Source organism: Cyanistes caeruleus, chromosome 24 (assembly GCF_971803275.1).
Source record: "Cyanistes caeruleus chromosome 24, bCyaCae1.hap1.1, whole genome shotgun sequence".
Taxonomy (NCBI): Eukaryota; Metazoa; Chordata; class Aves; order Passeriformes; family Paridae; genus Cyanistes; species Cyanistes caeruleus.
The window spans coordinates 1,117,239-1,141,007 of NC_141724.1; the positions used below are offsets into that span (position 1 = coordinate 1,117,239).

At 51.8% G+C, this 23,769-nt stretch overlaps 1 protein-coding gene across 2 annotated transcripts in view; it reads left to right on the top strand.

Moving 5' to 3' along the window:
* PLXNA2 (plexin A2) overlaps positions 1–19,198 on the top strand; it is a 141,027-nt gene extending 121,829 nt beyond the window's left edge. For both annotated transcript variants that reach the window (XM_086861757.1, XM_086861759.1), the window contains 12 exons: positions 321–463; positions 2,467–2,735; positions 6,190–6,256; positions 6,832–6,978; positions 7,335–7,494; positions 7,605–7,708; positions 11,859–11,958; positions 13,998–14,188; positions 15,362–15,531; positions 17,122–17,334; positions 17,652–17,802; positions 18,713–19,198. In XM_086861757.1, coding sequence (XP_086717883.1) covers positions 321–463; positions 2,467–2,735; positions 6,190–6,256; positions 6,832–6,978; positions 7,335–7,494; positions 7,605–7,708; positions 11,859–11,958; positions 13,998–14,188; positions 15,362–15,531; positions 17,122–17,334; positions 17,652–17,802; positions 18,713–18,808 — 1,811 coding nt within the window. In that variant the 3' untranslated portion in view covers positions 18,809–19,198. The remainder of the gene's footprint in view (positions 1–320; positions 464–2,466; positions 2,736–6,189; positions 6,257–6,831; positions 6,979–7,334; positions 7,495–7,604; positions 7,709–11,858; positions 11,959–13,997; positions 14,189–15,361; positions 15,532–17,121; positions 17,335–17,651; positions 17,803–18,712) is intronic.
* Positions 19,199–23,769: the final 4,571 nt, after the last annotated feature.

Sequence of the window (23,769 nt, forward strand, 5' to 3'; positions counted from 1 at the left end):
GGAGACACCAAGTTATGAAAACATATCCTTGTTTCTCTGTGCAGCCTTTAAAGGTGTTTTAGGTGTGTGTGCACAGGTGTGAACTGCATACAAATTAAGCACAGCTTTGTTCTCAGTCTCTGCTCTGAGCAGTGCCTGCTCTCCCTCCCTCTGCGCTGAGACCGAGTGTCCAAGGGTGTCCGAGCTCCCTGGGATCCCTTCCCGAGCGATCCCCTCCTGCTGTGCCCACGGGGGGAGCAGGCAGCCAGCCCTGCCCAAAACCTTCTCCCAAAGCCTCTGGGTGCTGAGCTCTCCCTGTCCTGTTCTCTGGCCCTCAACAGCTTTTGCAGAGCTGCAGACAGACATCAACGAGCTGACCAGCGACCTGGACCGCTCCGGGATCCCCTACCTGGACTACCGCACCTACGCCATGCGCGTGCTGTTCCCAGGCATCGAGGACCACCCTGTGCTGCGGGAGCTGGAGGTAAATCCCGCTCTGCTCCAGCTCTCCAGATCCCCCCGAGCCCTCAGGAGAGCTCTGCAGCATCTCTGTGCCTCCACACCAAACCTTCCTGGATGCCCTGGGGGCAGCCCCGAGTTCATTTTAACTCTGGAGTTTAAATTCCTTTCGGTTTCTCCTCCCCGGTGTCATTTTGTGGGGTTTATATCTCTAGGGCAGCGGCAGAGCAGGGCAGAGCAGTTGTGGTGTGATTTAAAGTCCTCCTGAGCTGGTGGGGCAGGGGATGGGTGAGTGCCCGGAGCATCCTGCCCGGAGCATCCTGCTGCTGTTCCCTCGCGTGTCCACAGGAGGGCAAGGAGAATGCCCAGGCATTCCAGCCCCTGAGCAAGCGCTTCCATCTCCCGGTTTTTTCCACCAGGATGTGTAAAAATACATAAAAACTTTCACTGGGAATACAGAGGAGTTGGGAACGTACAAGGGTCCCTCAGTGCACCCGGCAGATGGGCCCTGCTCGACAAAAAAAAGGGATGGGTCTTCATAAACATCACCTCACTCATAAACATCACTTCATAAACATCACCCTCATGGGGCTGCCGCCCTCCCCATGGGATGGGGCTGTGATCCCACCCTGGGATGGAGCTGGATCCTCTCCAGGGGGGATGGCCAGAGGCTCAGCTCAGCTTTTCAGAGACTGGGGTTGCACCAGCAAATCCTGAAATCCTGTTTCCATCACACAGACCCGGGCTGGATGCAGGAGGGAGAAGTCCTGGTTGCTCTAGGGCTGGATTCCTTTTCCAGGCATCGCTTCCCACCATTAAAGCGTTAATTTGGGTTCCTTTCCTTGGCCACCAGCACCGAGCAGTGGCTGTGGTGCTGCTCAAACAGGAGCAGCCTCTCCCAGCCCATTCCTGCTCCGAGTTTTCCAGCTCCATACATTCTGTTTGCTGTTGGAGTTGCCAAAGAAGCCGAGGCTCCAGCAAACAAATATGAATGCTTTTTTATTTTTTCACTGATGAAAAACAGAATTGCAGAAGTGATAAATGTGTTGCCAATTACACAGTTGCTTAATTATGTAACGTAAGTAAAACCAATGCATAACTCTCCAAAATGTTTGGTAAAGAGTTGCTTCATGCAGTTCATCATTTTCACTTGTAATGAATTACTCGAATCCACAACTGGCTGAAAGCCTCAATTAATTTTTTACACTTGGCCCATAATAAAGCAATAGTCTAAATTAGTATTTAATTTACTTACAAGAGTGTCACTTTTTGTGCAGAACAAGCAGGACTGGGTGTCATTTCTGGGGCCGTTAGGCTCAAAGCTGCTGCTTTATGGCGTGCACAAAGTTCAGCTCCCAGCCAGGATTCAGGGGAGCTGGGGAGGGGGAGGTTTGCTCAGGATGGACCAGAAATCACATCCAGGGGTGCTGAGACCCTGAGGGATGGGTGCAGCCAGGGCTGAACCATCCTGTGAGAACTTCTGACCCCCCCCAACATCAGGAGGGCATGGAAGTACTGGAGCAAGTCCAGAGGAGGCCAGGAAGAGGCTCAGGAGCCTAGAACAGGCTGGGAGAGTTGGGAATGTTCAGTCTGGAGAAGAGAAAGTTGTGTGGGCCCTCCCAGCACCTTCCAGGGTCTGAAAGGGTGACAAGAGAGCTGGAGTTGGGATTGTTCATCAGGAACTGCAGGGGCAGGACAAGGGAGAATGGATTCAGACTGCCAGAGGGCAGGGCTAGATGGGATTTTGGGAAGAAATTATTCTATGTGAGGGTGGGGAAGTCCTAGCACAGAGTGTCCAGAGAGGCTGTGACTGCCCCTGGATCCCTGGAAGTGTCTGAACCACCCTGGGGTAGTGGAAGGTGTCCCTGCCCATGGCAGGGGGTGGCACAAGGTGATTTTTAATGTCCCTTTCCCCCCAAACCACTCCCTGCTCCCGTGACTGGCAGGGTGAGCCCAGGGCTCTGCAGCTCTGCCCTCCCACCCCTCAAATCCCCTATGCTGTGCTGACAGCCCTGCTCCCCCCTGCAGGTCCAAGGCAACGGGCAGCAGAGCGTGGAGAAGGCCCTGAAGCTCTTTGCTCAGCTGATCAACAACAAGGTGTTCCTGCTGACCTTCATCCGCACGCTGGAGCTGCAGCGCAGCTTCTCCATGCGGGACCGCGGCAACGTGGCCTCGCTGATCATGACGGGGCTGCAGGGCAAGCTGGAGTACGCCACTGATGTCCTCAAACAGCTGCTCTCAGACCTCATCGAGAAGAACCTGGAGAACAAGAACCACCCCAAGCTGCTCCTGCGCAGGTGAGGCCGGATGGGCAGGGGACGCGTCCCAGGGACTGGCATGGCCAGGCTGGTGGGGCTTTCGAGAGGAATTTCCTCTTGGAAAGAGCTGGAAGGGGCTGCCCAGGGAGGTGGTGCAGTCTCTGAATGGCCTGGTCTTGTTGACATGGGGGGATTGATCTCAGATTGGACTCAATGCTCTCAGAGGACTTTTCAAAGCTAATTAATGCCAGGATTCTGTGGTCTGAGGGCTCTGCAGGGGCTGGTGTTGGAAGGGAATCCCTGCTCTCCATGGAGATTTCCCATCCATTTCCTCACTGTCTCCAGGACAGGGTTTAGCCTTGCTCTGGGAGCTCACAGATGCCCAGAGAGGGTCTCAAACCAGATCCTGTGTCTGTGCCTGGCAGGAGAGCAGCATTTGTGTGCCACAGCCGGGCCAGGAGCTCCAGGGTGGATTGAGCAACTCACCCAAGGCAGAGCTGGGAAGTGGCAGCAAAAAAATAGGGAAAAAATGTGCATTAATGTGGGGCAAGACAGTGGGCACAGGGAAAAAGCTCCGCCCGTTCTCCACGTCCTTGGGGGTCCTGCAGAGCCTGGCCTTGGCCAGCACTGCCCCTCGGCTGTGCTGGGGCTCTGCTGGCACCACACTGGAGAGAGGGGAGGATTTCACAGCCCCAGGAAAATTTCAGGGGTCCCTGCAGCCACAATGAATATACTTGACAGGAAATTGCTTCAAATCTGGCTGTGTTTGCGGAGGCAATAACTCATCTTGGCAAAGGAAGCCGCCTTAATTTCCCCCGTGGTTTGACGAGTCGCTGGGAAGGCGTCTTCTGCCTCAGCCATCAATAATGACTTTTCCTGGTGCTCCAAAAAACACAGGGATGGTGCTGAGAGCTGTGCCTGCTCCTCCCTGCACAGGCAGCAAGGAGCCAGGGCCGTGGGCTGTCTGTCCTTTGGGCTGTCTGTCCTGCACCAGGATTTACCCACTGCACAGGGAACCTGGATCTTCCCAGGGATTGGGCATCTGCCACCGGTCTGGGCAATGTGAGCCAGTGTTTCACCACCCTTGCAAAAACTCCTGCTTTATATCTAGTCTGAATCTATTCCCTTTTAATTTAAATCTTTATTCCTTGTCCTGATACTCCATGTCCTACTAAACCTTGGGCTGGAGACCTGTCCCAACCCTGTGCCCGCCTGTTCCAGCCCAGTCTGAAACTCCTTGCTGTGACTTAATAAGGAGTGATCAGCCATGAAGTGAAACACTATTTTTTCAAATGTTTTGAGCTCTCTGGTGGCAGCAGTTGATAACTGACACTCAGTTCTTTCCCTCTTTCTTCCTCGCTTTCCCCTGTCTTTCTTCCACGACTGCCCCTCGCGGGAGACAGCAAGAAAGTTGACGTTAAATCAAACAGCTGCTCTGGTTGCTGGCAACAGCAGTTTGGAGACCTAGATAGAGCAGGGAGAATTAATAAAATACATATTTATTTTTGAGGTTCTCTCAGCTCGTTTTGTTTAGGTTTGTTTTCTCGCCGGTGCCTCAGGAAGCCGGCGGAGCAGCCACGGCTCCTTCGGAAAATCATCTCTGGATCGTGCTGTGCCCTCCTGCTGTGGTCAGCATGAAAAGGGCTCGCTCCAAGGCTAGGGATTCTCTTCTGTCCTGGTAATCTCCAGGAGTTTATCTTTTTATTTTTGGAGCAGATCTTTAACAGCATCCAGAGGCTGGCGATGGAACAGAGTGGTGGTGGAAGGGGCAGCTCAAAACCTGGCAGCAGATTTGGGGGCTCAGCAGATTTGGGGGCTCAGCAGATCTAGGGGCTCAGCAGATTTAGGGGCTCAGCAGATTAAGGGGCTCAGCAGATTTAGGGGCTCAGCAGATCTAGGGGCTCAGCAGATTTAGGGGCTCATCAGATTTGGGGGCTCAGGAGATTTGGGGGCTCATCAGATTTGGGGGCTCAGCAGATTTGGGGGTTCAGTTGTGTAGGAGAAAGGCCAGGCCCTGGGCTGTGAGGCAGCTAATAGGGAGATTTGCTAATTCTTCATTTAATATTCTATTAACAAAGTAGTTTATTAAATTAATATTCCCCCTAAAGTCCTGAATGTGTTATTTTCTGACATTTTCCCCCTCTTTGGTGGCTTGTGTCACTGCCTCTCCATTTTCCAGAGCTCTTTGGAAGGGTGCTGGTGCTTCTCCTCTTTAATTGGGTGCCTGAAATATTTCAAACGGGAGAATGATGTGTGTGTCAATTTGTAGGATGAATTTTTAGGCAGTTAATCAATTCAGGCTTAAATTCTTTGGGGATCTGCAGACATTTTCACGAATTCCTGACAGTTGTTGCCATCCTAGGAGATGATGGATGATGTGACCCCAGGTCTGTTGGCCGACTGGTGTCAGTTTTTGTTTGTTGAAATCTCTGGCTCCTGTTTATTCTTGATCTGCTTGGCTTTGGAATCAAGCCCTGTGCTTCTTTGGTGTGTGCTTGTAATTCCACTTGGAATGCTGTGGGGATTGACAGCAAGAGGCAGTGCCTGGTTTAAGGGGAAGAATGGGGAAAACGGGTCTGGAGTGAGATGTCAGGGAGGAGGAGGAGTCCTGGTTCATGGTGAGGGCAGAGGGATCAGTCCCCAGAGGAAGGGATGCAGGAATTGCACTCATCCCTCTTTGTGTGCTGGAATTTGGACCAGATCCTGGTGTCGATGAGGGGAAGGCTGGTGGTGCTGAGCCTTGGTCACACTGGGCAGGGTGGTGGTCACACTGGGCAGGGACACGGTCACACTGGGCAGGGACATGGTCACACTGGCCAGGGACATGGTCACACTAACCAGGGACGTGGTCACACTGGCCAGGGACATGGTCACACTGACCAGGGACATGGTCACACTAACCAGGGACATGGTCACACTGGCCAGGGACGTGGTCACACTGACCAGGGACATGGTCACACTGACCAGGGACATGGTCACACTAACCAGGGACATGGTCACAGTGCCAGGCTGCAGCACAGCAGCTCTTCCCTGCACGGGGCTGGGGCTCCAACATGAGACACCCCGCAGCCACCAGAGCCATCCCATCCCAGGAAAAGGGGCTGTGGGGCTTTAAGGAAAGCCTCTGGGTCCTGCAGAGGCAGCGTTAAAAACTATCATTAGGAGCCATTGTATTTAAATTAGAGATAATCTCGGGCACAATGTGGAGAGGACACTGGGTGGGACTGGGGAGAAAGCTGCAATTTCGCTGCCATTGTCACTCGGCTGTCCCTGATTGCCAGGAACTGCTGCAAATCCCAGTGATTTACTGAGCCAGGCTGTAATTTGCACCACGTGCGAGGAGCCGAGTGTCACCAGGCTGGCTGTCACCGGCCCCATCGGGGCTGGCAGGGGCTGGCAGCTGGGCGCTGGCCTCCTCCTGCTGCCCCAGGAGCTGTGCCAGCCGCAGCTGGGGGGGCTCCGCGGGTGATGTGTGCCCTCCTGCCTCCCCCAGGACCGAGTCTGTGGCCGAGAAGATGCTGACGAACTGGTTTGCCTTCCTGCTCCACAGATTCCTGAAGGTAAGGAGAGCTGGAGCTGCTCTGCTGTCTCACCCTCCAGCTACCCCCGGGCTGCACCTGGGGTCAAACTCTTCCACCAGGCTCCAAAAGATGGAGGAGCAAGGAGGGAGAGGTGGGAATTTGCTCTGGGGATGCTGCTGCTCCATGCTCACAGTCTCCCTCAAGTCTCAGGTGTCCCGGAGTAATTCCCATGTAAAGGAGGTTCTGTTACACCTCTTTGGAACCTAAGGGAAATTCTCACATCTCCATGCCTCAGCTTCCACAGTTTTAAACTTAATTTGTGGCTTTGGAAACCCCACAGAATTCGCTCCAGGGGAGTGAACAGCGAGATGGAGATCTCAAATTCCCATTTTTTCCAGCCACACAGATTCAGGAGGGATTTGCCCTGCCAAAGACAACCCAGCCATGGAGCAGTGGAGCTCATGGGTTTGGCTGTGCTCTCCAGGAGCTGCTGGGGGCCAGCCCGGGGCCACACGTGTGGATTGAGTCAGTGGGATGAGCCTGTGCGGGGAGGAATCCTGAGCCAGTCGGGGCTGGGAGCCCCGTGTGAGCTCTGGTGTCCTCCTCTCGTGCAGGAATGTGCTGGAGAGCCCCTGTTCATGCTCTACTGTGCCATCAAGCAGCAGATGGAGAAGGGCCCCATCGATGCCATCACGGGAGAGGCGCGGTACTCCCTGAGCGAGGACAAACTCATCCGGCAGCAGATCGAGTACAAGACCCTGGTGAGTGCCGAATCCTGCTGTTCCTCAGCTCTGCTGGCCCTTGGAGCAGGGATCAGGAGGTGGGATCACCTGAGGTGTGAGTGTTGCTGGGCAGCCAGGACCCGTGGCACAGCCAGGAGTGTCCCTGGTGTGCAGGTTTGGGAATGTTTTATCTCCCTGTGCTTGGGGCATTGCCCTCCTGCAGAGAGTGAAAATGGACAGCCAGGGCTCCTCTCTCAGCAATAACTATATAAACATCATAGATGCAGTAGCAATGATGCATTTAGGGCTGCAGTGGGGTTTTTTTATGGGAAGAGGTTGTTGTGACATGTGGTTACACTTCTCCTTTAGAGCGTGGTGTGGTTCTTCTCTTGCAGATCCTAAACTGTGTGAACCCAGACAACGAGAACAGCCCCGAGATCCCTGTGAAGGTGCTGAACTGTGACACCATCACCCAAGTGAAGGAGAAGATCCTGGATGCCGTGTACAAAAACGTCCCCTATTCCCAAAGACCGAGAGCTGTTGACATGGATTTGGGTAGGAGCTGCCCTGCCCCGTGGAAGGGGATGATCAGAGGGGCTGGGAGGAGTTTTCTGGCGTGGTTTGCACCTTGGCCCCCGGTGACCGTGGCTCTCCCCTCTCCCCAGAGTGGCGGCAGGGCCGGATCGCCCGGGTGGTGCTGCAGGATGAGGACATCACCACCAAGATCGAGGGGGACTGGAAGCGCCTGAACACCCTGGTGCACTATCAGGTGAGGGAGCAGCCCCTCTGACAGCTCCCACAACAGCAGGAACTCCATTCCCGAGTGTCTCATCTGCCCAGACAGACAGGGAGGTCACGTCTGTGTGACAAACCAGAAGGGTTCCATGTGCTTTAGCATTAGGGGGGAAAGCAACCTTGACACGGAGCTCAGAGGAAGCAGCAGAGTTGAAAATTGGCTAAATGAAACCTGCCAGCCGTGGGAGAGAGGCAGAGGGAGCAGTGAGGGGCTGAGCTGATGCTGCTGGGGATGAGGGGCCTGGGGAGGGGCTCAGGACTTTGTCTGGGGGGTCTGGAGCAGCAGGGGAGGCATAAAGTCCCAGGATAGTGGAGCCAGGCACTGAAGATGTGCCTGGGTGGGAAGACTTAAGAATTTGTTGCCATCCTCAGCTTCTGGATAGGGCAGAGTCTGTTGGAAAATGCTCCTTACAGTGTGAAAGATGGGAAGAGAGGGAGCTGAGGAAGGTTTGGATAGAGGGAATCAAAGCAAAAGGTGGGAGGAGAGGTAAGGAGGGGGCTGAGGAAGGTTTGGATAGAGGGAATCAAAGGCTTTCCCTCGCAGCCTGTCTGCAGCGCAGGATAACTGCATTAATTGGGACCTGTAACCTACTCCTGTCCATCACCACCTCCCCAGAAGTGTTTAGTATTTAATCTGGCATCTCTCCCTGTTTATCCAGCATCTCCAGTCCATCAGCCTGCCTCACGCTGGGGGACTTGAATGGGAGCCAGTATTGACAGGAGCCCTGCAATCAGGAGCGAGGCAGGAGAGTGCCATCAATATGCACAGTGCATGTTAAAAAGCACCTCCAGGGTCAACTTTTCCAAGCAGCCCCCAGGATTTAAACACAGATTACCGTAAAATGTCAGAGGAGTTGCGCAGATTAATTCCATTGTTCCTAAAAATCTGTTTTACCTGACAGTTGCAAGGGATTAACCAACATGCAGGGAAGCAGCGAGACTTTATTATGCCTTGATCTTTAAAAGTCATCGTGAGGAAGTCACAAGTGAAAGCTGTGCTTGTCTGATGTGTGCTGGATGCTGGGGGAGGGAGCACTTTCCTTCCAGTGCCTGTGGGAAAACCTGAGCCAAAAGCTTCCCCTTAAAATAAACAAATTCCTCGCAGCACTCGAGATGCTGCAGCTCTCGCTGCCATTTGAATGTCAGGTTTGCTCTGGAAGAAAGGAGAAGTTGGCAGCCAAACATCCAGCCCAGGTAGTGACAGGAGCCTGCCTGCTCTGGCCCGAGCTCTGCTCGGCCCAACGGAGCTGTCTCAGTCATTAAAGAGAAGCCAAAATCTTTTCACTTGTCAAGGAGAGGCTTTGCCGAAATCTAACAGCAATATGTCTATTTTTTATTATATTTTTTTTGCCATTCTTAGCAGTTTGGGGTTCTTTCTGTTGGAGTAAATGTTTTTCTTAGCTATCAAAAGTACAGATGCTCCAGGACTACACAGTGAAACAAGTACCTGGGTAAAGGTCCAGCATAAAGAGGATGTAAAGTCAGTGGAGTTCCAGGAGCTGCTGTCTCACTGTTTAAAAGGAGTGTGACACATGAACCAGCTGTGGTTCAAGCCATCAAAATCAATGTGGATTTCCAGAGGACTGGTGAAGGTGATTTCTAGATTTCTAGGACAGAAATGAAAGCTGCTTTGTAAAGCTCTGCCCATCTTTTATTCAGAGCTGTTTTGTCTTTATTCTGCCCAGAAGGCAGGGAGATCCCTGGCTTTACAGATGGTGCTGGGAGATGCTCAGCCCAGGTTCCCATCCTGCAGCTCCAGGTGTGTCCCTTGGACAGGTGCTGGCACATAGGAGGCTGCAGGAGGGGGCAGAACCCTCCTGGTCCTCAGTTCCCTGCTCCTGGTTCCTGGGATCCATCCCCCACAGCCCCATTCCTGCAGCTCCAGGGCTCCAAACCACCCTCCTCCTCCTCACTGTGCCCTGAGGGTGTTTATTTAATCCCAAGGGTTTCCCAGCTCCACACCTGGCTGCTGCATTTTGACAATGTTGCTTTTGTTTTCTGCATTAGAATCACAAAAATACAATAACTGATCAAATGCATTTTTCATGGGAAGCCTTCACATACAAAACCCAAATTGGAATTAAAGAGAAATATTCACCTTTCTAATAGTTTTGAAGCACTTCATGAAATTACAGAGAGAGCTGTGCACCTCCTGCTTATTTCTTCATTTATAAAAATAGATGTGTAGCTTAAATAAGTGTAATTCTTTGTTAAATTCTCTGGAGCTGTTATACATGGCAAGGAATTGTATTACATTTGTGTTGTATCCTTTTGGTTTCACGGCTATTAAACTCCATGGGAGAGTCTTACCCCGTGTGGTTTCACTCAGGAAAAAATGAAACACTGAATTTAATATCGAATGATTTACAGTGGCTCACGCAGGGTTAACTCAGAGGCAGCAGAGCATGAATACCTGTCAGCCCCTTCGAGTCTGGAGAGGCCAGGAGACCAGGAAACTGCTTTAAATGAAAAATTAGAAGGAGAAAGGGAAGGTTTGGGTGGAAAATGAGGCTTAGGAGGTGAGGTCGGTGTGGATGTGCAGCTGGAATCGTCATCGCGCCCTCGCTGCTCCGCGCACACACAGCTCGGTGGCCTGGGCTTCCTTCTCCCCCTCCCAGGTTTCATTTTCCCTGTCTTTAAGGTGTTTTGTGCCCCGTGTTTCCAGCTTGAGGAATAATCAGAATATTTATAAAGCTGTAAAGCAGGCAGGCAGCTCGGAGAGGGTCCCGGGGGTGCTGTGGCAGCGTGCGCGAGGAGCGGCCGCGTGCTCCACCTGAGGCTGATCTGCAGCTGCTGGGGCTGAGCTGACAGCAGCCATTCCACCCAAAATTTAGAGAGTGAGAGGCTCTTTTGTGCGTGTGTGGAATTTTTAGTGCCTCTCTCCCGGTTCAGCACAGCCCTGGTGGAAATGGATCCGGCACGGGAGCAGCCTGGGCTCGGGTTTCTCCCTGGTGAAATGGAGCTGAAGTGGCAGCTAATAACAGCCTAAGAAAATAATATCAGCACTGATCACTTCTTCCACTGACTTAATAAATTGGATGAAGTGAAGCAGGAGCAGCAAAGGAAATAATGGAGGTGTTTGGAGTGTTTTGCTTAGAAAAATCTCACCTTTGTGCCACAAAAACACACGTAACTATTATTTCCACGATCGCCAGCAATAATAATAACTCAGATTTCCATGGATCCTTTCATCTGGCTGGAGCCCAAAGCCTTGGAGGCGGCACAGGTCGTTGTGTGCAGCTCACCTTGGTGCTGCAGGTAGTACACAAACCCCTGGAGCTGCTGGGGGAGCAAAACACCTCCGTTCATAGGGTCAGTGCTGACTCCATCATGAGACTCCTGGCAAATAATGCAGGATTTAGCCCCAAAAAGCAATTCCTGCAGCAGGAAGAGGCATTTATTTTGTGCTGAGCCTCTAAAAAGTGTCTGCTGGGGCCTGGCAAGACGTGGTGACTCTGTGTGCCCTCGCTGTGCTGCACCACAGGTCACAAGTTCAAAATTAAAAGCCACTCAGGCCCACTCCCTGGAAACCTGCAGATCCTTAATTAAGGGGAATAAGTTAGAAAACTTCCAGTGACTACCAGATTTATAGGGAGGATAAAATTAAACATGGCTACTAAAATCTGCTGTAACAAAACCTTGTTAGCGCTAATGTTCATTTATAGTTTGACTTCCCAGTGTTTAATTCCTTCTCTGGAGCAGTAAAGGGATAACAATTAAATACCCTGAAAGATGGCTTTATGACTTGCTCTGCTGTAAATCAAACTCTTAAAGTTCGTAAAAATTGCTAAAATAAAAAATGGTTTAATAGGAATGTTTTATGGCCCATAACGTTATTACAGCCCTTTTATTCCCTCTGCATTGTTACTTTAATTGGATCACAACAATTCTTGAGATTCTCATTTTTATTGGGTAAGGCATAATCTTAAATCAGAACGACCAAAAGCATCTTCACCACGTCTTTTGATTTATCCCTCGTTTCCTTCAGGCTCTTCCCAGAACAGGGCTCAGCCAGGCTGGGAGTGTGTCCTGGACTCCCCTTCCCAGGATTTGCTGGATCAGCAGCCAGGGATGACAGAGTGGACAGGGAATCCCCCTGACCTCCTCCTGCTTTGCCTCCCCAGGTGTCAGATCGCTCCGTGGTGGCTCTGGTTCCCAAGCAAACCTCCTCCTACAACATTCCTGCCTCCGCCAGCATCTCCCGGACTTCGATCAGCAGATATGGTAAGAAATGGGATGGCTCGTGGGCAGACACTGCTGGGGAAAAAGCAGCAGATTCCCCCAAAGAACCACCCAAAACAAATGTAAATCCAAACAGAAAAACGTCCTTAGCTGCTGGTTTGGATTGCAAAGGCTTTTCCAGAACAGCAAAAGGACCAGGAAAGGTGAGAGGAGGGAGAAGGAAATTCCAAGAACAGGAGCAGCCTTTGGGAATCTGGGGCTTGGGAAAGTTCCAGAGGCTCAGAGGGCACGGGTGGTGCAGGAGAGAATCTTTGAGCCCCTTGCCCCTGAGCAGGGCTGCACCACGGATGAACCCAATTTCCCCCCAAGTGCAGGATCCTGAGCTCTGAGCTAATGGGTCACAAATGGGGAAGGGCAATCTTAGCACTGAGTGTAGGGATGTGCACACCTGGGAATTCCTGATTTGCATAATAGAAGGGCTCAGCACATTCCAGAGGGTCCCTGAAGATGCTGCAGCCTGAGAAAATGAGCCTGCGAGGTGCCAGGTGCACGCTTGGAACACTAAATCCACAATAATTGTAATAATAGACTTCCATAAAAGGCAGCAGTGGCAAAATCTCTCGAGTGCTGATCTTTCATTATCGTTCATTTCACAGAGTGTTTTACCAGCAAAAAGTCTCCTGACAAACCCATCTCCTCCTCTTGTTTATAGCTCCCAAAATAATGTTGGTTTTTAGCTCGAGTAAGTGTTCTGAGGAGCCAAAACCAGGGGAGTCTTGAGGTACAAACCAGGAGAAAAGGGCATTTCTCCCTGCCAGGTGTAGGTCCACAGAAATTCAACACATCCCATAGCCCAGGTGATGGAAAAGCCAAGGCTGGGTCTCACAACCCGAGCCCTCAGTGCTCATTGATCTCTGTCAGCTGGAAAAGCTTTTGCAAAGCACCAATATGAGCCATCATTGCTCATGTTAAGATTAATATTTCTAATTGTGCCGGCAGAATTTAAATTAGATACTTATTTACTTCCCCTGTTATATATCAGTAGAGAGATATGTTTAAAAATAGAATTACTGCATGCTTCCTGAGCTGTCCCCCTGTCTGTCTCCTTAATTATATCAGTTGGAGCACTCATTTATCTAAGCCTTAATCAGGGATGAAAATCCAGCTACTTTGGTAATGACTTGAGTATTTCCCTCAGCTGATTTACGATCGATCCCCGCACTCCTGATGAGGAGGGTGAGCAGGGAATTGAAGGCTAAACTTGAGAAAATGCACGAGATTCCCAGAGAACAAAGAAATGTAGCAGGAGGAAAAATCCAGCAAGGCCCGTTCGGGCTCCTCAGCCTCGTGTCTCGGCCTGGAGACGCTGGGGATCCAGAGAGGGAGATTTTTTGGGAAGTGAAATATATAAATAAACGTGCCACATCCCCCCATGGTTTCTGAGCAATTAAGGGAGAGTTGTCTGGTGCTCTTTGAGCTCCCTTTTCTCTGCAGGGACAGCAGGAGGCTGGAGCTCGGTTCAGGGATGGCCCGGGGTGCAGGAGGCCTCAGGCCCTGCTGTTGATGCTCAGCCAAGTCCTCATTGCTCTCCTGAAGGCCTCAAGGATGAGCTCAGCAGCTTCTCCTGCCCTTGGTGCTCCTCATTAGTTACAAAATCCTGAAATCAGGGCTCTGCTTCTGCAGGAGTTGGTGCCTGGGGTTAGTGGGACTGTGAGTGGGGGAGTGAGCTGGGACTCAGGGAGGATTTCTGTGTGGATCTGTATGAGGAGTTCACACCAGGAAAAGCTGGGAATGGGGCAGGAAAGGCCATATATGGGAGGGTAAAAAAAAGCTCAATTCAGAGTTTTTTGTTGAATGGAGACCAACACAGATTTTTGGCAAACACCAAATTTTGACTGTGCAGAACAAGAACACAAGCAAAGCGAAAACATGGTGGTTTTCCAGTTCATTTCCCCACCAAAAAAAAAACAAAACAACAAAACAACCCAGTGCCAACAATTTGGGCATTATCAGACGTGGTGAGGGCACTGAGGGAGGTGCAGAAGGGTTTTGCTGTGAGCAGGCTCTCTCCCCTGGCTCAGACTCCACGTTCCGCTACACCGGGAGCCCCGACAGCCTCCGCTCCCGCGCGCCCATGATCACCCCCGACCTGGAGAGCGGCGTCAAGGTCTGGCACCTGGTCAAGAACCACGACCACGGCGACCAGAAGGAAGGAGACCGGGGCAGCAAGATGGTGTCTGAGATCTACCTGACCAGGCTCCTGGCTACAAAGGTAACTTGGGCTGAATTCACGGGGGGAGCGCACGGTGAGGCTCATCGAGCGGCTCTGTGCAGCCCCTGTGATGCTCAGCTCCAAGGCTGGCTGGGTTTTCCTGGGATTCGGGATTTGGGATTTGGGTTTTGGGATTTGGGTTTTGGGATTGGGAGAGTCCTGGAGCAACAAAAGAAACACAGCCCATGTTTCCTCACGCTCAAGGCAATATCTGCAATTCTCCTTTTTTTTTTTTTGCACGGTGTTAAAACACAAATTGGTGAATGCAGCAGTGCCTGGAAATATTTACCTATTTCCTCGACCAGACACGGTTTTCCTGCCTTTCCCCACGTGCTCATCAGTGTGGTTAACACAGCTGTGCTTTGGAAAGCTAAAAAAACTGTTTCAGGTTAGAAACAAAGAGTAAATGAGTGAGTAGCTGCAGGCTGGAGCTTTCTCCTGGGATCCTCCAGCAGCGTTTGAAGAGACCCCGACCTTGGTTATTCCCATGGGATATGTGGTGGCACTTTTTGGGGTTGGTAACATCTGGTGTCCCTTCCTGCCGCTGCTGCTTGGCCTGGGGAGTGCCCGTCCCTCCCCTCACCCCCTGGATTGCTGCTCCTATCACCAAAACTGCAGGAAAACCAGAAACTCTCCAACAACATCTTTTCAATATTAGAGAATTAGGTATTTATTCTGGCCACGATGTGCAATAGAAATTATTTCATCCACACATGCCTGGGTTGTGCAGTGAAAATCATTCTATCACATATGGGATTTTTACCCCATTTTTCACATATTTATACATAAAACCTCCAAAGAAATTCACATTCACTGCTTCTAAATTACGCAATTCTCAAGATTTGATTTCCTATTGGCTATTGATCCTTTCAGTGCTAATTTGGTCCTCATGCTTTGGTTCTCTTATCAATCATTTCCCAGAGCAGGTGTCTCTGATCACACCAGGGGATGATGTTTGTTAATGTTCATTTATCCCCTCTGCATCTTCTGGCTCCCAGAATCTCCCTTTTGTTGGTTGAAGCCCATAAGGCCTCACCCAGAAATTCTCAAACCCTTGGTGAAACAGAGCCTTTTCAAGAGAAAACTTCAACTCCCCCCACCCTGATCAAACCCCTGAATAAAAGGACATTAAGGAAACGTTAGGAGTTGTCTGATTTGCCGTCCTGCTGTCAGGGCACGCTGCAGAAGTTCGTGGATGACCTGTTTGAGACGCTGTTCAGCACGGTGCACCGCGGCAGCGCCCTGCCCCTCGCCATCAAGTACATGTTCGATTTCCTGGACGAACAGGCGGACAAGCACGGCATCCACGACACCGACGTCCGCCACACCTGGAAGAGCAACTGGTAACGGGAGCCAGCCCCCGGTGCTCTGGGTGGAAAATAAAAGATGTGGGGAATTGTTTTGGGAAGGGCTGGGAACAGCCAAGTGCTGAAGTGGGTGAGGGACACAAAGCTGTGCTGCCCACGGGGTGTGAGCCTGGGCTGGGCTGCTGCTGTGGCGTTCACAGGATCATAAAATCCTGAAATATTTGGAAGGGAAGAGAGGGATAGCCTGGCTATCTCAGAGTCCTCTACCCAGGGTGGGAGCTGGACGCTGCCCTCAGGCTTTTGGACTTTGGAAAGAGTGGGAAGTAAGGCTGCAGTGCCTGCCCTGTGCTGCCTGCCCAGCCCTGCTGTGCCACAAATGCCAGCACTGGCTGGCAGGGGAGAGCTCAGCCAGTGGCTTCACCTTTCCCAGAACTTTGGGAAGCACCTGGGGCATTTGGGCATCAGCAGGAGGTGGTACAGGGAGAAGGAGCCAGCTCTGCATGCCCCAGGCGTGGGCTGCAGCCAGGCCCAGCCTCTCCAAACCCTAGGAGCTCTCACATCTCTGCCTCTGCTGCTATTTTAGGATTAAAACCTCCGTGGGTTGGAAATTTACCTCTGCAAGAAAGAGAAAAAAGCACAACAAATGGTTGTTCCCTTAAAGACCTTGTATTTTCCCCTGAGTCCCTCGTGGTTTAAAAGGCCTCTAATCATCATGGCTGCAAAAGCTGGTTCCCTGCTAAGGCAGTGGGAAGCTCAAAACAATTCATTTAAAGCCTAAGAAGAGGGAGTTATTGGGATAAAAACTGTAGAATCAGAAGAAATTATGAGAAAAAAGAAAACAATGACCACCAGAGTTTGGTCTGCCAGAGCCACCAGGCCCCACCAGGCCTGGGCCCTCCTTCTCCCTATCTCAGCTGAGCTGCAGCATTTCCAGAAAGGGAATTTTGGTGACATGGATGGACATTTTGGCCCCTGGAGCGGGTCAAAGCAAATGGAAATTCGGAAGAGGGAGTTGGGGTGGCTGGGGCTGAGCTGCTCTCCTGCAGCACTGCAAGGGTTAAGGCTGCAGCCTTCATTGAGCTGGAGAGACAGAGAGAGCTGCGACTTGAAAGGTAATAGAAAGCAGCAGCTGCTTTTTTGATCCTGCTATACAGCCAAAGAAAAAAAGGAATAATAATTCTCCTTTGATTGCAAAGGCCCCGGGATTTGGGGACAAAGCCTGTGATTCCTGCTGCCGGCTGGCAGTGCCGGAGCGCGGCACGGCCGGGCAGCGCTGATCAGCGCCGGGGCTGCCCCGGCTCAGCCCACACCGCAGCCCTGCTCTAGTCAGCTCCTCCCAATGGGCTCCTCCTGCAGGTGCTCCCCCAGTACCCCCAGACTGCCCAGCCCTGCCCTCCTCCCCTGTTCCGTGTGGGATCCGAGCCCGAAGCGGCTGCTCAGCGTGGCAGGATCCATCAGCAGCCATCTGGGCAGCACTGGGCTAGCTGGCCTTGGCCCAGCTCCCTTCTAAATTCTTTTCTTATTCTTCCCACTGTTTGTGTTCTGCCTGGGAGCACCATCCACAGCAGGTGCCCTTTCCTTGCCTTTATCTTCTCATTTCATTTTGTTTCTTGCTTTCCCTCCCAGCCTCCCCCTCCGCTTCTGGGTGAACGTGATCAAAAACCCTCAGTTCGTGTTTGACATCCACAAGGGCAGCATCACGGACGCGTGCCTCTCCGTGGTGGCCCAGACCTTCATGGATTCCTGCTCCACCTCGGAGCACCGCCTGGGCAAGGACTCCCCCTCCAACAAGCTGCTGTACGCCAAGGACATCCCCAGCTACAAGAGCTGGGTGGAGAGGTGAGGGCAGCACATGGGAGAGGGGGTGCAGGGTGCTCTGGTCCTGCCTGAAACCCCATGGACCTCAGAACAAAGCACCCTGAGTGGAAGGGAAGCACAAGGACCATCAGTGATGCTGCAGGGTGGTTCTCAGCCCCACCAAGCATCGCTGCTCTTGTTTTCAGCTCATTACAGCCCAGAATCCTGTTTTGCTGCATGTAAGCACAAAGCAAAATGATGTTCTTATCCCTGCAGAGCTCAGCTTAAATCTCAGGGGGAACAGGGACATTTGGAGCGTTCCTGTCTCTCATTTTTCCCCTGACTCCTGGTTCCTGCAGGTATTACGCAGACATCGCCAAGCTCCCGGCCATCAGTGACCAGGACATGAACGCCTACCTCGCCGAGCAGTCGCGCCTGCACGCCGTGGAGTTCAACATGCTGAGTGCACTCAACGAGATCTACTCCTACGTCAGCAAGTACAGCGAGGAGGTGGGTGTGGGCAGCAGTGTCCCCCGGGCCATGGTGTCCCCTGGAGTGATGGTGTCCCCCAGGCCATGGTGTCCCCTGGCCCATGGTGTCCCCTGGGGCGATAGGGCCCCATGGCACATGTGTGGGAGTGCAGATGTGGTGCTGGGTTGTGTTGGGATCCCTCTGCTGCCTCCCAGAGCTCCTCGCCCTCCCTTCCCTGGATGCAGCCTGACCGGAGCTGGCTCCGCTCCTGCCCCGCTGTTCTCTTCACACACAGAGGGGTTTGGGTTTGGCCTCACTTGTAGCATCCTCCCCAGGAGGATTGAGAGCTAAAACATTGTGGGAGCACCTGGATACCTCAGCTCTGGCATGCACCCAGTGCAGTGGAAAATATTCACGACCCATCAAATCTCCCCAGAAACCTCAGTGTCCTTTGGGAGCAGCATGGTCCAAATCCCTGTCGCGGTGGCACAGGCTCCCGTTTGCAAAGGCTTCCTGGCAGCCTGAGCTCCTTTAATGAATGCATCACTTGAAACCAAGTTCTCGCCATCTGTTCCACCCCTTCATTTCGCTGCAAGAAGAACCGATTTTGTAATTATGTCCGTGAAACGGAAGGGTTTTGTCATTGAACTGCGTGTAGCCATTTGTGATACAACGCCACGGCTATTTTCCCATTAGGGTTGAAAAATCTCATCACTTTCCTGCTAAACGAGACAAGAAACGTGGCACCAGAGTGGGTTTTGTTGGGTGGGTATCGAGGGGTCCAACAAACCAATGACAGCCAAGTTGCTTTGCTATTTATTGGGATTTCACACCTCCCCACTTGGAGTTGCTCATATCTCGCTGTCCACCCACCTCTCCCACCCCCTCTCTCACACCGATTTCTCTCTCTGATTCTTTTTTCTCCCCCTTTTCCTGTTTTGTCCCCCAGCTCATCGGAGCCCTGGAGCAGGATGAGCAGGCTCGGAGGCAGCGCTTGGCTTACAAAGTAGAGCAACTCATTGGGGCCATGTCCTTCGAGAGCTGAAGAAAGGTCACGGACAGCAAAGGGCAGAGGATCGCACAGACTCTCGGGAATTTGGAGGGAGAACAAGCAAGGAAAGCACTGGACACACCCCCCAAGGCTCTTCTGGAGAGAGCAGAGCTTGGCCCAAGGACTGGCCGTGTTCAAAAATCATACAGGATCCAGTTTGAAGGGGCAGGAAGGGAAGAAGATGAATCATCTCAAAGTCCAAGCAAGGTGGATCATTTTTTTGAGCGTACATGGAAAGAAGGAACCTGGAAAGTCTGGATGTCTCCACGACTGCTGCTTTGCATGAAAATTGTTTAATGTATATTAGAAAATAAAACTTTATTTAAAGGGTTTTTTTAAAAAAAAAAGAAATAAAAAAGAAGAAAAATGAAAAAAAAAAATAAATAGAGCAAAAACCACAGAGGCCATAGAGATAATCCTGGCAAGAAGGATCAGCTCTGAATCCTGTCCCCGAGAGCTTTCCGAGGACACGGCTCAGGCATTCTGCGAACGGACTCTCACGCCAATTGGAACGTCTGGAAAACCAAAATGTCTTCGCTTTGGGTTCCTTCAACAAATACGAGCACAACTTTGCACCACACCTTTTTACACAAGAGAAATAGCAGTTTTGCCCCAAAATAGTCCAGTGGCTGAGTAACTTAGAGGCACTAGGAGGAACTTTACTGGAATTGCAAAACCATCAGATCATCCAACCTGTCTTGAAGTCCAGCTTTACCCATGTATTTATATAGTGTCAATATATATATTTTTTTTAAAATCCCATTTACTGTCTAATGAGGAAAGATCTGAATTTTGTTGCTTTTCCCTTTTGCACCCTCATCCCACCTCACTGGCTGCCGGTGATCCAGCAGTGTCCAGCAGTGTCCATCATGGCTGTGGAGATCCAGCAGTGTCCAGCAGTGTCCATCATGGCTGTGGAGATCCAGCAGTGTCCGTCATGGCTGTGGTGATCCAGAAGTGTCCATCATGGCTGTGGAGATCCAGCAGTGTCCGTCATGGCTGTGGTGATCCAGAAGTGTCCATCATGGCTGTGGAGATCCAGCAGTGTCCAGCAGTGTCCATCTTGGCTGTGGAGATCCAGAAGTGTCCAGCAGTGTCCATCATGGCTGTGGAGATCCAGAAGTGTCCAGCAGTGTCCATCATGGCTGTGGAGATCCAGCAGTGATCCATCCAGTGTCCACTGCCAGTTCCTGCAGGTGCCACGTGAGCCAAGGCAGAGCTGGGCCGACACCTCCAGGGTTGGTTTTGAGGTCTCCAGCCATGCCTCCGATGTCTCGCAGCAAAACCCGCCCAACCCTGATGTTTACGGTGACAATACTTGAAAAGCCTGGATGTTGGGAGAGCAGATTTTTGCTGCTTTTCTGCTGGATGTGCGGAGTCCTTTGGCACAGGCTCCCTTTGGGTGTCTCTGCCAGCGTTTGCCGCCTCACCCAGGGCCAGGACTTGCATTTCCACTGGGAAAGGGAGAGAAATCCGCACTCCAGGCAACCTTAACCAGCACCCCTGGGCCAGCCAGCTCTGCTGTCGTGTCTCTGTGTCGGTGTCTCGTTGTTCTCTTCAGTTCCTTGCTGGCCCCCACAGCACACGTTCCTGTGGCCGGTGACAGGCAAATGTTTGTGAGTGTTATTTCTTTCAAAGACACCAAAGCTTATGTGTGTCCCTTTGTAGAGTGCCAGGAGGGGAAGGAATGCTGTAAATATTTCTCTCTGTAGTAAATATTGATACGTGTGCAGGCTGCAGTGGGGAGGGCAGGGAGAGGAGGCCTAATGGAAGTACAAGTGTTGGCTGCAGGAGCTTGGCAATGACAGCAAAATAATTCCTGGTGTCTGCCCAGGCAGTGTCACACCAGACTGGGACCTTCCTTTGCAGCCAGTGTGTGTTGAAGGAAAACCCATTTCCATCTCAATCCCCCCTCCTCCACCATTCCTGCCTGGAGGAGCCCAGCAGGGCTCCCAGAGAGCTGCTGGCTTTCTCTGTCCTTCAGTCCAGCACCAGGGGAGGGGAGAAGCACGTAGAGAAATACTCAGGAAACTTGGTTTAATTACCATTCAGTAAAAGCCATGCCAAGTCCACTTTCTTTTGGTAATCCACTTCTGTGAGTCTCTCTGAAAAGCAGAAAATAGTGATGATAATAATCAACCTTGTGCAATAAGTTCTTGACATTTACAGCAGCCTGAGGACTGGATTTACTGAGGCAGGGGGAGAGTGGCAGAAACAGAGACTGAACGGCAGAGCAGTGTTTGTACTGCCTGTTACCCAAGAGTTCCCTTCCCAGGGATGCTGCTTCTGCACAGTGAACCTCATTTCTACTGCAAAAAATGTGCAAAAGTCCTACTAAAAGTCAGGCACTGTGGAGCTCAGCTCCAGGAATGTCATTGGAGCAGTCCCCAGCCTGGCCTGCTCTCTGCTGCAGGTACCACAGGACATGGCAGAGGGTCAGGCTTTGAAGTCCTGCAGGTTTTTTTGCTGGTTCTGTTCCTGCTGTTGACAGTGATCCATCACACAGCTCAGGATTTCCAGATCTGTTCTAGCTGTGATTGTTGGTTTGGGTTCGCCAAGTTCTCATGGTACTCTGAAACTCCAAGAGAGCACTCCAAAATTTCCTGAACTATTTCCAAATACTTCCAAAATATCAGTCAGGGGAGTTATCTCTGCAGGACCCACAAAACACGAGTGCAGCCCAAAGCAAAGGCCTGGCTGGGCATCACCTGGGCCTGGTGATGGTGTCCCTGCCCGACAGCCCTCGTGGTGCTCCTCTCTGCATCTCTTTTGTGTAGCCCTTTTAATCCTGCTTTCCTCCTCCTGCTCTCTCCCCTCTGGCCAGGAGCAGCCCCAAGCCGAGATTTTGTCATTCCCCACTCCCCTGTATTTTCTCAGCAGAAGTGGAGGTCCCCATGCACCCCCTGGATTCTCTAGGAGAACATTAAGGAGACAAGGGGACAACTGAGTTGATCTTCTGTGCTGTGAGATGATTTGAGCAGAGAGAAAAAAGGGGAAGCAGCAGGAGCACTTTTCAAACCGGTTAGTTCTTACACTTCTGACTGAATTCCGAAGGAAACAGCAAAAACACCTCTTCCATCATCTGGAAAAGCTTTAGGAGGATGGCAGAGGGAGCAGCACAGTCCTGGCCAGAGGGGTGGCCTAGAAATACATTGCCAAGTATCTTCTCATGGTGGTTGACATTAATTATGGATCTTTACAGGCAATTATATGGATTGAAGCAACATATCCCCCCGGGGCAAAGTGCTGGGAATCTCTTGCCCTGTTTGCATCCGACATTTCCATTCCTCCTGTGGGAAGAGGAAGCTTCAGATCTCAAAATGGCATTTTCTTTGCACTCACTGCAAGCTGGACTCGAGGTTTGGTCAGGAGGGGGCACTTGCCTTAGATGAAACGATTTCACGTCCCTCTCATTGCCCTCTTCCTCCTGCAAGGCCGCTCGGTGTTTGGAGTCTCCAGTTCACTCCGTTTCAGGTATTCCGACATCAAAGTGGGAGACGTCACTTTCCGGAATCTCTCTGCCTGGTGTCACCGCTTGAATAATTCCGTTTAATCTTCTGCTCATGAGCTATCAAAGCACCCACTCCGAGGGGGAGCGAGGTGCTAATCAAACGCTTCTCCACCTTGAAAGCCTTTATTAAAACCCCACATATGAGAGTGGAGCTCGCAGGCAAGGCCGGCCCCGCATCAGCCCCGCTGAGGAGCTGCAGCCACCGAAGCTTGGAGGGTGTGGACGGTGAGTGGTCCACGCTTTGCCATAAAGGATGGATTTAAAGGGAGGCAGGAAGGATCAGCACAGCCAAAGCGCTGGAAACCCTGTGAAATCCAGCATGGATATCCATGGAAACCCTGGATATCCTGTCTGCAGCTGAGTGAGAACCCACCGTGGGGACAGCACTGAGAAACAAAACTGCTGCCATGGCCTCGCTGCATCCCAGCAGCATTCCAGGTGTGGAATTTCAGGTTTTCCCCTGAAGGATGGCGGTGGGGACAGCGGTGCCTCCCTGCAGGGCTCGGGGCTGTGACGTGCTGGGGCGGTGCCAGCAGAGACCTTCATCACAGCAGTGCCTTCCACACTCTGTCTTAAAATCCTGGTGGCTCTCCCCACATCGGTGTTCCCTCCTGCCTTCCACTGACTCCACAAAAAATGTCCCAATGTAGGAAAGAGTTTGGGTGGGCACGTGGAGGGCAAAGGCGAGAGGGTTTAAGGCTCTGGAGTTGCATTCCGCACGCCGCTGGCTCTGAGCTCCTTGTGGGGGTCTTAGTGTTTAGGTCTGCGTGGAAAAAGGGTCAGAGCATCCCCTGCTCCACTGGGCACAGCCTCCAAGCAAGGATTCATCCCCACAGGTGCCCAGGAGCCAGCAGGGATGGGGAAAGCCAGGTTGGCACAGGGCAGAGCAGCTCCCGGCACGGTCCCTGTGCTGCTCCAGAGCCTCAAGCCCCTTCCCTGGCAGCAGCCCAGCCACGTTCTCCTGTCACTGGCTGTTCTCCATCCAGTTTCCTGCGCTGTCAGAGCTCACCTGTCACAGGGACTCAGCTCCCCAAACTAAATGAAATTAAAATAGACTGACTTGAATAAGTTGGGCCATCAGGGAGAGCTCACGTGTGACTGTGCCCTGGAGAGAAGAAAAAATCTTCCGAGGAGGGTAAATAACTGACATCAAAGATGCATTAAAATGCCACAGAGCTTCAGCCATCCTATTCCAGAGCCACGTTTGTCCCAGGAATTGCAGGACAATAGTGCAGGGAGCCCTGACATTGTACAGAGTTGTGTGCGAGGAAGAGCTCGGAGCACAGCCCCATCCTCTGTAAAAACACCCAGCCTGGACCCAAACCAGAGACCAGGGTGCCAGAGGCTGAGGGCAAAGCACTGGGGACAGCTCTGAGGCCACCTGCATGGGCAGGATGGTTTGGTTTTATTGATGAGACACTCGGTGTGGAACAATTTGAGTAAG